At 44.0% G+C, this 13092-nt stretch overlaps 2 protein-coding genes across 2 annotated transcripts; both read right to left on the bottom strand.

Moving 5' to 3' along the window:
* Positions 1-1514: 1514 nt before the first annotated feature.
* On the bottom strand, positions 1515-8604 carry LOC115313397 (nuclear receptor 2C2-associated protein). The gene is made up of 4 exons (XM_029972355.4): positions 8439-8604; positions 8263-8353; positions 2179-2358; positions 1515-1782 (listed from the first exon to the last, which is right to left on the bottom strand). Exons 1-4 carry the CDS (start codon positions 8471-8473, stop codon positions 1672-1674), a joined length of 417 nt encoding a protein of 138 aa, XP_029828215.1. The 5' UTR covers positions 8474-8604; the 3' UTR covers positions 1515-1671.
* Positions 8605-9148: 544 nt separating this feature from the next.
* Positions 9149-12807, bottom strand: LOC115313398 (transcription initiation factor TFIID subunit 13). Its single transcript, XM_042291823.1, has 4 exons — positions 12574-12807; positions 12411-12483; positions 12142-12239; positions 9149-9361 (listed from the first exon to the last, which is right to left on the bottom strand). The coding sequence occupies exons 1-4, from the start codon at positions 12601-12603 to the stop codon at positions 9188-9190; spliced, it is 375 nt and encodes a 124-aa protein (XP_042147757.1). The 5' UTR covers positions 12604-12807; the 3' UTR covers positions 9149-9187.
* Between the last annotated feature and the right edge of the window lie 285 nt (positions 12808-13092).

Below are 13092 nucleotides of genomic sequence, written 5' to 3'. Positions count from 1 at the left end.
CAATTTTATATGGTCTAGTTAATGACAACTGTGCAGTATGATGACACTTGCATCCCTCACACTCGAAGACATGCCATGCTATGGTTGCCACAAGGAATGGAGCTCACCCAAAAAGGACTAGCCAGAAGTCACACTGCTGTGACAGGAGTCAATCTCCTCCTCGTGCAACCCTTCAACACTTTGCTGTGGGGGTTAGCCAGGGATCAGCTTGCTGCTAATGTTCTTGACCAAACCAAATGTGTCTTCTTCTTCTTCATCATTATCCAAAGGAACAACAAACACAGAAGCTGTTTTTGTACAAGTGAAAAGTGTCAAACTTCCACTCTTTTAAACAAAAAAAAAAGAGGATACCAACAGAAAAAGACAGGACTTGGCTAACAAAAAAAAAAGAGAAAGGGAATTAAAAAGATAGTGTCCTTTTCTTTCTTGTTTCAATGGGGGCCCCAGTAAAGAGTGCCACTGGCGGCATAGTACCCATCCGGTTTGTATTCATTGCCCGTCAATACAACCGTAGGCTCCCAGATAGTAGCTACTAGTAAAAAAAGAGTGACATATTTTCTGTCATGAAGTCACTCACCAAGCTTGCAGATGCTAGTTGCATGTTGAATAACAGAGTCCAGACTCTATACTCCGTTTAGTACTTGGCACACAAAGCTGTCAAAGTTACTGGCACGAGGCTTCATCTACGGTTTCATTTGTGCGACAATGCGTGCGAATGATCTGCGAGAACAAACCCCACGCCCGCACCAGCAACTTTGACAGCGTTGTACGCTAAGTATGAAACAGAACGGGACTAGGCAATCCTTAAGTCCCAACCCTTGTCCAGCCCGTTGCTTGGAATTCTTTTAACACCGGGGACTTGCAGAAGGATTAGAAGTTGTGCGGGACACACAGCCACTTTCCTCCCATAGTGCAATCTTGCTCCGGTCGGGACCACTTTCGAGTTTTCGAAACAGTCTATCAAAAAGATTCTGTTCGCAATGTGCTTGCAAAAGGTCTCGTTACAAGTTTTTCCTAATTTAAACTATCCGTAGGCCGGGAGGATTTGATGAATGTCACGCCGTGCTCTGGAGATGGCCGTATCACCAAGGTTGTTTTGAGTCGCCTCACGGAAAGGGAACGGGTGGCCATCTGGGACGGGATTCTCGGCGCATCGAAGTTTTGCGCCCCAATACTCGACGAAGCCTCCGAGACACTCCACACTGCGTAGCCACCGGCCCGGGCAGCTACCCGCTCATGAACACTAGGCTGTCATTGCCCACAATGTCATCCCCTTCCCCTTGTCTATAAGGTACATTTTAGGCATCACTTTCTTTTTTCATCAGTAGAATGTCATTGCATCATTATTAGACACTGCGACGCGGTCCTTTATAGCATAGGCCACTTGCTTTTCTGTAGAGTGGAAACTCTCTTGAGCAAAAATACATTTTTCTATTGCTCTCCCAACTCGGCTATTACTATTTAATTTGAAAAAAAAAAAAATGACAACAAGAAATGAAGGCTGAAAGACCGAATGCCAACTGTCGTCGTTTTATTCCAGCTTTGCAAAAACAAAAGAAGGCTCATAAGCCATTAGTGAATCTGTCCAGGGGCACAAGAAAAGCCCATCCACACGGGCAACAAGGCCGTTTCCTGTCTCGTAAACCAACCAGACGGACACAACACAACCCTCTAGCCAATCACGTCTAGTTTGTAGAGCACAATACGCCCAAACATGTCCGTGCTGGATCGAAACACGACACGAAGGTTGGAGATTGGGACATCCATCTTGAGTGGAAACCTTTTTGTCCTTGTCAAGGCTGTATCCATTGCTGCAGATCTGCCTTATAAAAAACTAGTATAATAAAGTTCTGGAGATAGGGCTGATGCCCTAACATTAATATAGTTTTTTTTTACTTGATAAGCAATATCACATACTAAGATAGGGCTCTTCGCAGGTAATTATCAATGTTCTGTTCAATAAGATACATCATGTTACTTGGTATGTGCTTTAATAACGCTAATTTCACTTGAAGTATGTATTTCAAACTTCCGAAATCCTTACTTTTCTTTTCAAAACCAGATTCGGTAAGGATGACTGCAGCTGGTGATCTAATTAGGGAAGATATGGTTTAGCCAGATTGATCTGCATTGATACCACAACAAATCAACACAACCAGAACACAGTCAAAAGGATATTTGAAGGACATTGCTGTCCTCTGGATAAAAGTGCCCAGCACTAGCGGTGGCATCTGGCTGCCCAGGAGTTTTGACTTCGAGGTGCACCTCTTTGCCCGCAAAGCCTCCCTGGAACTGAAGCTGAAGCTCGGAAGGCAGCACCGGTGAGGGGAATTCCATGTGCACCCATTGGGGTGAACCCTATGCGAGAAAACACCCCCATGCATTCTAACGTCTGCTCCACAGCGGTGCGAGCTGTGAGCTTCCTGAACAACACCCAAGGCAAGATAAAAGGTGAACTATGCACCCACTAGGCCATATTCAAAACTTTTACAAACTCAAGGTCTATCAAAATGGTGGACATTTACATGATTTAAATGAAACAGCAATATGCGGTTTTATTAGGGATGCTTAAATTATCAATATTTTGTCAGACATGAACAACCATAAAGCTTGACCATATTAGTTTGTGCGTGGATCCGGACAATTCATTGAACGCCGTTTCACTGAAGCCATTTCGTCAAACACTGCCTATTTGAGCAGCAGGAATTCAACATCTAAGAAATAGTTTTCTTTTAGCATTGGGAGGATAGCAGTGTTATAATATATTCATTATAATTTATAAACTTTCTTTCTCCACTTAAGTGGGCATTAATAGTAATAGAAACTTTTTTTTCTCTCCTATTTCTATTTTTTGTCTCTAGTCAATAATGACTTTTGTTGTTAACCCTTTGACAATCAAGCTTTTTCCCAAAAAGATGTTTCCCAGTCGGCGGGTTTTGTTTCCTAATGAGTTGTATAAAGAAAGGGTCAATGCACAAGATTTCTTTTAACTATCTAGAGGGAGCATGTACAGTGCTTGCAAGCTGTTCAGAAAATACTGAAGGCAAAATATTGTAGATTTTTGCTCAAGAATGACATATTTAACCTGCTAAATAACACCCCGGTTATGCAGGTCCCTAAGAAGCAACCATTCAAGCCAACGTATATTAGTAAAAGCAAACAATAATACTTTTAAGTATTCATTATTCCCAAGAACAATATTAGATTGGAACTCTCTTCCTTAAGAAATAATAAACACTGTCAATATGGACGTTCGCCAGAGCATTCGCCTAATTACGACATAGCCACACAAATGTGCCCAATCACTATGTCTGTGAGTGGAATTCAGAAACTAATAGAACATCTCCTAACAAACTCTGCCCCCGGTCCCGACAATATCACGACGAAGCTACTTAAGCTTAGCAAATGTGAATCTTCCACTCTCCTCTGATCTATCCTTTAGTAATCCCTAACTAGTGGCCAAATACCTGCTGATTGGAAACTGGCAAAGGTCATTCCTGTCTTTAAAAATGGGCAAAAGAATGAATTCACAAACTATCGACCCATCTCTCTCACGAGTGTTCTGAGTAAATTAATGGAACATGTTTTACTTTCAAATATCATGGATCACCTGTCAGCAAACAACCTTTTTTTTGTAAACCAGCACGGCTTCCGTCGGTCTCACTCTTGCGAAACCCAACTTTTTGAATTTGTAACTGATATACACAGTAACCTGCACTTTAAAACTGAGACGCATGCAATTTTTATTGACTTCAAAAAAGCATTCGACAAGGTGCCGCATCATCGACTAGTTCTAAAATTACGTGCTTTCCAAGTGGAGCCATTCGTGATAGATTGGATATCGAATTTTCTTTTCAATCGCTCGCAAAGTGTCTGTTATGATTACAGATCTTCATCGCATCGGAAAGTAAAATCGGGAGTGCCGCAGGGGACCGTGCTGGGTCCACTGCTCTTTCTTTTGTATGTGGATGATTTACCCGATAGTATTCTTTCAACCATCCGTTTGTACGTTGATGATTGTGTGGTGTATAGGAAGATATCTTGCATTAGTGATTGCATTCAACTTCAGAATGACTTGATTACCCAGAAACATGGTGTAAAAAGTGGCAAATGCAAATCAACATCTAAGAAACAAAATTCTTAAACTTCGACACGAAGCGAAGTGCCACAGTATTTAGCTACTCTCTTTTTAATACGCCCATTGAACATGTGCACACGTACAAATATCTTGGGGTTCATTTCACATCAAACTTATCATGGGAAGCTCATACTAATCATGTCATTCTCAAGGCAAACCAAAGCCTCGGTTTTTTGAGACGAACACTACACATGGCTAACCGGGAGACAGAACTCGTAGCTTACACTGCCCTTGTTCGCCCGCAGCTCGAGTATGCATCTACAACATGGAACCCCCACCAGGCTTACCTAATACAGAAATTAGAGTCGATCCAAAACAAAGCAACTCCCCGGTTCATTTTAAAAACTACACACACACTAGCATTACTACACTAAAAAAAAGACTCGGCCTTCCACTGCTCGTGGAAAGAACGAAGCTGACCAGACTAGTTTCATTACACGCTTTGTAATATCAAGCCCCTTTAGAGAGAGAATTGTACTGTCCTGCGGCTCATCACATTTCTCCTTGTACAGACCATTCTCAGAAAGTTCATTTGGTAACACCAAGGACAAACCTATTAAAAGAATGGAACTCTCTGCCAGAACATATTGTTACAATTCAAGACTCATCTGGATTCAGAGCTGCACTTGCTACTTTTCTCGATATTTAGCAACCTTTAACCCTGTGTTTTTCCTTTCTTTGTTCTTGTTTGTTGTCAAAGCCACCCCCCTTATGTAAAGCCCTATGGGCGCTTTAAGGGAACAATAAATGAAATGAAATGATGAAATGGACGTGTTTGAAAAGTTTTTCAGCCAACTGTACATTGGAAGTTAACTATCCCTGTCATGATGAGTTATTATGAAAACTTGAAAACAGCACAAAATACAAGAAGGAGAAGAACACAACACTGTTTGTTCACTTCTCGTTCTTGTCTTTCGTGTATTTTGTGCTGTTTTCCAGTTTTCATAATGCACCAACTAGCCCAACTTTCATGCCTTGTTGATTTATTATTTATGTGTATTGGCAACTGTTCTGTAGAGGAAATTTTATACTTGCGGTTCAAGTTCGGTATGTCATCCTTATAAAGCATGAATCTTTTTTTGTGTATTTACTGCACTTGTTTCGTTTTACACTCGTCTGCTTTCACTGCAGTTTGTCTTTGTTTGAGTTTGTGGCGAGTTAGGAAGTCTTGTTTTTTTATTTTCACATGTACATTTACACTCATGTAACAGCCCAAAAGGGTTAACAGTATAAATATATAACAATAAAATAATAATACAATTTTCTTCATTCAGTTTCATTTTGGCGCGTCCGCCTCCAGCGGCTCCAGATTCCTGACCAGAGGTACTTACAGAGCTGGTCCGTCTGATGATGAGCTCTCATCCTCTGAATTTATTTCCAAAAAGCATGGGAAGTTTGAACAGGAAGAGCCAGTGGTCACATCGGCACTATCGCCAGAGCGGCCAGTATGCAAAGTGAGCATCACAGGCACGAAGCATCTAATGTGAAAACTATTATAGCCCAGCGAAGCAAAACACCATGCGAATTTAACACTTATAGTTTATTAAAGACATAAGAAATAGCAACACCTCCTGCGGCACGTGCAATTTCGCATTTAGGCAGGTTCTTTCAAATGTATTCGCTGCCATACATGTACGACGACGACCGTCAAAGGGTTAATGGGACCAATAAGAAATGGGAATATTAATATTTTCTTAAAACCTGTGATCATCGGGTGCAGTGATGAATGCATGTTTGTTCAAGGGCAAATCTTTGTCCTTGAAAAGGCATATTCTGCTTCAAAACAAAGCCATCCTTGAAGCAATGACCTGTCGCTATGTTGCATGATACAGGAAAAAAAGAGTTGACTCCCCTCTTTGTTAATTCATTGAAACCGACAGAACCGTGGACCTGCTGGATTTCTGACACAGAGTATATGTTCTAAAAAAGAAAGCTATTCCCTGTATTGAAGCAATGGTGAGGATGCAGGCTAGCTGGTGTAAATTGAGCATACTTGTAAAACCGAGAATGGGGATACGGAGAAGAGATACGGACAACGGACTGGGGATACGGACAAGACTTTGTCTCTGTCATTCTGTGTTTGTCCCTTGTCTGTATCCCCAGTCTTCGATTTCCAACTATGCTCAAAGCTATTCTCCTGGGATAGAACGAAAACACAAGTAAATGGACTAATACAAAATAAAACAGGTGCCACGAAGAATAGCTGTTTCCCTTTTCATAAAGTGCCTTTCACACGTAGGAATTAACACATCCATTCCCAAATAGGGGATGAAGTAGGAAAAAAGTGCACCACGCCAGAAAATAATAAGTCGCATACCTGCTCAAATTTTTATATGAAAGCTACCCTGTATGATTCAGTAACCAACATTTAGGTGTAAAAAATTGACCAGGGTAGTAATTCTATTTCTGGTGATTCGAGAGCAACATCAAAACCAACATTTTGATGAAAAAAACAAACAAAAAAAAACATTGACCGGGGCAGTACATTGTCTTTATTTGACCCTGGAGGGTCGTAGCATCACAGAAAGGCCGTTGGTCCGTACCCGAGGCCTGTGGTGCCGCAGTATTATAGGAACTTAACACAACAGCAACAAGAGCATTAACAGTAATTAATACTTAACACAAAGGTTATATGGGATTGTATGTGTCAGTCCGAAAAGGAGGTGTCCGTCACTGCCGGAGGAAGTCTAATGCCTCCTTGCTCCAGGCTTTCATGTCCTCTTTCCCTTGGGGGGACATTCGGTGAGCTGCCTTGGTAGTGAGCGCCAGAGCCGTATACGAAGAGAGTTTGGTCAGTCTATGATCTCGCCGCCGTAACGCTCTCCTCCCAAGTGAGCCAATCAGCATGCGGCGTAGAGCGAGAGGCATGAGCGCATGCGCGTAAACTCCCGGCTGCTCCCACCTGAGTGGGGAGGGCCACCATCTTCGATCATTCTTCCAGCGGAATGCGTGGGATCGGCATCTAAATCTCGATTATTGCCTTTTATATCGCTGGCTCTGGCAAGAAAATGACATTCTGTTATTCCTCGGTGGATTAAAAAGCTAATAAATGAAGATTTTTCGACGTATGGCCACAAACTTTTATTCAGGCGAAAAAGAAGTCGGCCCGTAGCAGACGACGCGTAGCCTCAGCAGTGCTCTTCTCCGACCAGTCTCCGACAGCGTTGCTAAAAAATGGCGGTCGTCTCCTCTCTGCTCCCTTCTTTCTCTCTCGCTCCTTCGGCGCTCTCCTCCCTTCCATTTACTTTTCTCCTCTCCGGCGCCTTCGTCGCCACACCCACTGGCCAAACTCTCCCAATATACGCTCTGGTGAGCACCACAGTGCTACAGTCCTAGCGTCAAAACTATTTCAAAAGCAATAGTAAAATATCTAAAAAGTGTCATGCTCCAAAATATTCAGTAAAGCGAAATTCAACGAAACGGAGTTTGATGAATCAGCGTTTGATGAAATGGCGTTCTATGAAATGGCCGGTACCCATTGTGCGGAAGAAGCGCAAGCAAAAATATCTACTGTGAAAGCCATGATCCACAGAGCAGAGAACATAACTACGCTGTGACTAAACTGCAATATTGTGTTGTGCTAAGGCATTCCACCAGCTTGCTTACTTCTGCATATCTACTCCGTAAATATTGTACGGAGCAGATATTTTATAACACGACTTTTGATTGCGCTAGTTGCTTCGCATTAGACATGATTAAAATAGCGCGAAATAGACAAGGACAAACGGCAGGACTGGCGCTGTGCTGTCGTACGTGTGCCTCTTTTGTCCTTGTCAATTTCGCGCTATTTTAATCAGATATTTTAGTTATGCATGTTATCAAGAATTTTACAATATTTTATTTAATCACATATTATTTGACGATGCAACATTCGGAGAACTAGCACTTTACCAAGTTTTCGTGTTTTTGTCACGTATGCTCGACGGATGGTTCAGCAATATTCTCCTTTTTTCTTTTTTCCTGCAAACTGAATGGTACGAGTACCTTATGTAACGCGCGTGCGGAGTAACGGAGAACGCGTCCGCGCATGCTCAGTTTGCGTTACCAATCGTAATCGTATCCATCGTTCCAAACGAGCGAGCGAGCATACACACTTAAAGTATGACTGCGCGAGGAAGTTTTACCTGATCTGAATTCCAGCAGGTGTCCTCGTTTTTGTCTGTGAGATGCTGTTTGCCGAATCCCTTGGCGTCTCTGTTCAGCACCGAGCTCACTCTACGGTACACAATCAAAGTGTCCATCAATAACACTGTTTCAGGCGAAGCGGCCGCCCGACACTGACAAAACAAGGAACTTTCACCTGATTTTTACACCTTCTGCAATCAAGCTAGCCATGGCCGCCGAATTCAATCACTATCATTGAAAAATCTAATTTATCAGGAAAGGCATCCCCCAAGAACCTCAAAACTAGACCAAACTTCGTTGGATTCACTTCGGGTAACATTGGATTGGATTGGATAGAATGTGGTGAGGATGACGATGCCGCTCCGGCCAACCTCCTTGGCTCCGGCTGATCCCCTATGGCTGATCCAACTGGATCCGACAACTGCGACTGTTGATGAAAGTTGTCTTGGTTGTTGCTTGCGGGTAATCAAATAATAAGATTTTAAAGCCGATAGAAAAAATATATATAAAAATAAAAGATACAGGGCTGCAAAGACAATTTAAGTTTTACCACAAAGTATAGTCTGGCAACTGGAAATCGGTTTCCCTTCCCCGCGTCTCCCCTCCCTCCAATATTCAAATAAATACGAATAAATGATAGGTTGATAAAACTAGTAAGTCTTGGAGACATCATAAACTTGTCTTGCTTTTGTTGCGAAAATAGTTCATTAAAAGCTTCACATCCCAGGCCCCAGGGTGCAAAAACTGTCCTCCAGGTTCCCAATATTTAATGTTTCTTGGTGAACACAAATTCCTTAATCCAGCATTGACAGTCATTACATTTGGGCATTTCCACACTCTGTGGGCTCTATTTTACTCTACATAGAAATAAAGACAATGATAAAATCGCTTTTCAGGCCAGCTTTTAATGGCAACAGCTGTCAGCTACACCGAGGCGTACTTGACTTCATCGAAGGCCTTCCTGGCCTTCTTAAGTTCTTCATTCATGGTGAGCAGATCCTTGACTCGAGCATACTTGCGGGGGTCCTTTCGCACCAGGAACACAATGTCCTCCACTTGGACGCGGCCAGTGCGCCCAATCTCCATTGCTTTGTGGGTCTAAAAAGGGCAGGAAAACTAAATCGGACTGTTTCTCACTGTATATTGGCAATGTTGTTTAATGTAGACATGCAAGGTGCCCAGAGGAAGGTATAAGTTGAGTAGTAGGTTTTGCACTAAATAATAAATGCATGGCATCAAATAGTAGTATAAAGGAAACACTCCAACCATAGCCCTAAAAAAGTAACCCAACGTTTTGAAACCTGCTTGGTTTCTTCTTTAGGGTCAACTGAATCGTACTGGGCAACAGCACTTTTGTCTTCTTTGTCTGCCAAGGACAACCCTTTCTACAGAACAGTCAATTGTTAACTGTCTTTGTCAGGTGGCGTAAGTCCTGTGCATACAAAAATGGCAAGACACGCAGGGAGCTGTTTAAATTTCTTGGCGTGTGTGAAAAGCCATTTCCAGAAATGACGCATGATCTACTTGATTTTGTGAGCAGTGAACATACATCGGCGAAATGGAGATCTTTTCGGAACGAATCCGCCAGCACAAGAAAAATGTGTGAAGGTTCGCAGCACCATCACCGAACAGTACGAGGTCCTCAAACATCAGATTGACTTCATGAATGCAAGTGGGATTGACACCGAGCCTCATTTTCGGAAAAGGCTTTTCGCGAGTCGTGGCATATCCAGCACACTCCAAAAACTTTATACAGGTTCCTGGGTGCCTTGCCATCTGTGCATGCCCAGGACCTCCATCACCTGACAAGGAAAATGACTGAAGATCCTAATCTGCAGAAAAGGGTACTTCTTGGCAGATGAAGACGAAAGCTGCTGCTGCTGCCTCGTGTGATTCAGTCACCCCTGAAGAAGAAACCAAGCAGGTTTCTAAACATTGTGTCACTTTTTTAGGACTTTAGTAGGAGTATTTAACTTTTATTACTATACATGCCTTGCACCCACGTCACATGATGACGTCGAACACCGGTAACCATCATGCTGGTGGTTGAGTCGACGGCCATTTGCAGCGAGACCCATGGTAAACTGGGGCGCGCTTGGCTGCAGCAATTACTACGTATCCCAACTATCTTTTCGTAGGCATGCCCCGCTGCAGAGCAGCCGTCAAGTTAGACAAAGTATGAGTGGCAGGGAAGGGACGCGGCTGTGCATTACTAAGTTAGCGGGACGCATTTCATAGTGGCGAGCAACGACACTTTTCTACCATTGTTTACGTTCACGCACATTTATGCATCGGCATTGCCCGTTCATGACGTAAATGCCCTTTGCCTTTAGTTTCATCCTGCCATCTCCACGCTTTCAGCGCACCTTCCGAGCTCCCTGTCGAGTGAGGGTGAGTATCGCGCCGCAAGCCCAGCCAGACGGCAGTGGCGCATCCATGGGGGGGGGGGTGACGGGGGCGGCCACCCCCCCCCCCCCCCAAACAAAGTTTACCCCTCCCCCCTTCTCGGAGGGCAATTTGACATAGGTGGACCCCCCAGTGCACACGAAAGAATGGGAGAATAGTATACTTACAAATTTCCCCCCCCCCCTTTCCTCCCGCCCCCCCCACAAAACGGAGCTCTGGATCCGCCCCTGCCAGACGGCGGTCAATCGGCGGCGGCCCCCGTGTGCACACTCGCTGAGACTCCGCTGTTGGGGCATCGGCTTGTGCCGTCCACAACACGGTAACTTTTGGAAGAAGCGGAAGTATGCAGGCGAGCTGGTTAGGAAACATAGTAATCTAACCCCTGGGACAAGAAAAGTCGTCCTGTCCGTCATTTTATTTCTTGTCTCAGGGTTATGACGGTAGTATTGCATTCTTTACTGGTACTTTGCAAAATCGTAACAATTTTACAGCAAGCAAAGCTGTTCATCACATTTTGGGGCACGCAATGAAGCTTTTTTTGTCGACACGACAGCCTTTCACGTCAAAACTTCGTCGGCAATGTTTCGAAACTTTCTGCTCATTGCACAATCACTCTAACGCAAAAAATAATTCCGCACCTACTGGCTGAACATCATCATCGTAAGGTCTGCACGTTTTTCCAAGTTCACATAAAAAACCTTGGTACCTTTGCTGAAAATATGGTGCATTTCAGCGCATGCCTGGGCCATTAAAAATTGGCTTGCTCTTTATGTTTATACAGCCTTGATGGAGATGCGCCTCAACGGGTAATCGGTCTCTTAGCTGTAGATGAGAAATTTAGCCAGTGCGGTACAACCGCTAACCTGGGATTTTTAACGTGCATCACGCAGTAGTGATCACACGAACGCGTGCCGGTACGAAACTCATCCAGATCGAAACGGGCGGGGGCGGCGGGGATCGAACCCAGGAGGTTCCCAGCGCAAGCTTTCGCTCCACGCTCCGAGCTGAGACGCGTTAGCCCACTCGGCCACTTCCTCCCCTCCTGGGCCATTAGCGGCATCCTACGCTTAAATATGCGCATCCGCGCGATGTGAGGACAACCACCAGTATGGTGCAGGGCCCCGTCCTTTTCTAGCGTGACGTCATTTGCAAGGCATGTATAGTTACGCCCAACAAGACAGATTTCTGTCAAAGATGTCATACTTCATCAAATGTACTACATGTTCCTGGGATACATCGAAACCACGTGCAAGTAGTAATTCATATAAGTTAGAGCACTGTTGTGTCTTTTTTTTTTTTGTCTTTTCTGTCTCACAGCATTTTATATGTGAAAATAAAATTTCATCATCAGTTCTGCCTTTGACCAGTAAATTTGTTGCCATCAGGCCGACCTCCATCGGGCAGCAACACAAGCCCATCAAAGCCGAGACGCGCTGCTTGATCGGAGGACGATGAAGCATGCTACCACTCACCATTTCGATGATAAATTCGATGACGAGATCCTCTAGGAGATCCACAGACTCTGTGTAGGGGTTCTGGTCATCGCCGAAGCCATACATCATGCATCTCACTAAACAGGACGGAGGGCAAAAAACATATTTTCTAAAAACGCTCAGCAACAGGCACGATGGTTTCAGCCTTCCAAGGAGCGTCATTTACTGCACTAGATTACAGATAAAATTCAATGCGACTCCTTAGTAGGTTATGACGGACGACCAATACACGCAGGATCGATGCTTACATTCCTTGGAGAATAGGCGCTTGCGTCTGTCACCACCTTGAACTTCCGAGCCCTCGGGAAGTTCGTCGTCGAACTGCAATGTGGCAAGACGGGGTCAGGGAAAATGTTCTAACTTTATTATTTCAGCGGTAGGAGCTGAACATTTAGACATTTCGAGCCCTACCTGGTCGAAGTTGTCGTCGCTTGCTGCCATTTTTGCAGTCTGATGCTCCGAAGCAGACACAAAGCGGGAGCTATGACTCGATTTGTCGTTTCGAGTTATCCGGCATCACAGTTGAAAGCTGCTAAAAGGAAGACACATGACAAAAATTGAGCGTTGTCGTGATTTGAGATAGTTCCCAAACACTGCTGTGTCGTTTCATGCACGAAATAGTCGAGCACTCACTTTTTAGAAATGATCTACTCGATACAAGCACCGACAAGCCGACGACAACAACCTCTCCTGGGATTTCAGGTCAACACCGATGCATCATGGGTAAACAAACTGACTAATCTGATGGATAAAACAAGAAGTCCTTCAAATGCCATAGACACAAATAAAAAACGCATTTTTAATACTAGAAGGTAGATTGCGCCACCTAGCCAGTGTAGTGTGTATGTTTATACAGCCTACAGCTGGGAGGAGGAGGAGGAGGAGGGATAAACTTTATTATGCCTGTATATGGGTCTCTGGGTGGTTCCC

The sequence above is a fragment of the Ixodes scapularis genome, unplaced genomic scaffold (genome assembly GCF_016920785.2).
Source record: "Ixodes scapularis isolate PalLabHiFi unplaced genomic scaffold, ASM1692078v2 PGA_scaffold2__306_contigs__length_199485367, whole genome shotgun sequence".
Taxonomy (NCBI): Eukaryota; Metazoa; Arthropoda; class Arachnida; order Ixodida; family Ixodidae; genus Ixodes; species Ixodes scapularis.
This window is presented reverse-complemented; position numbering and strand designations above follow the sequence as displayed.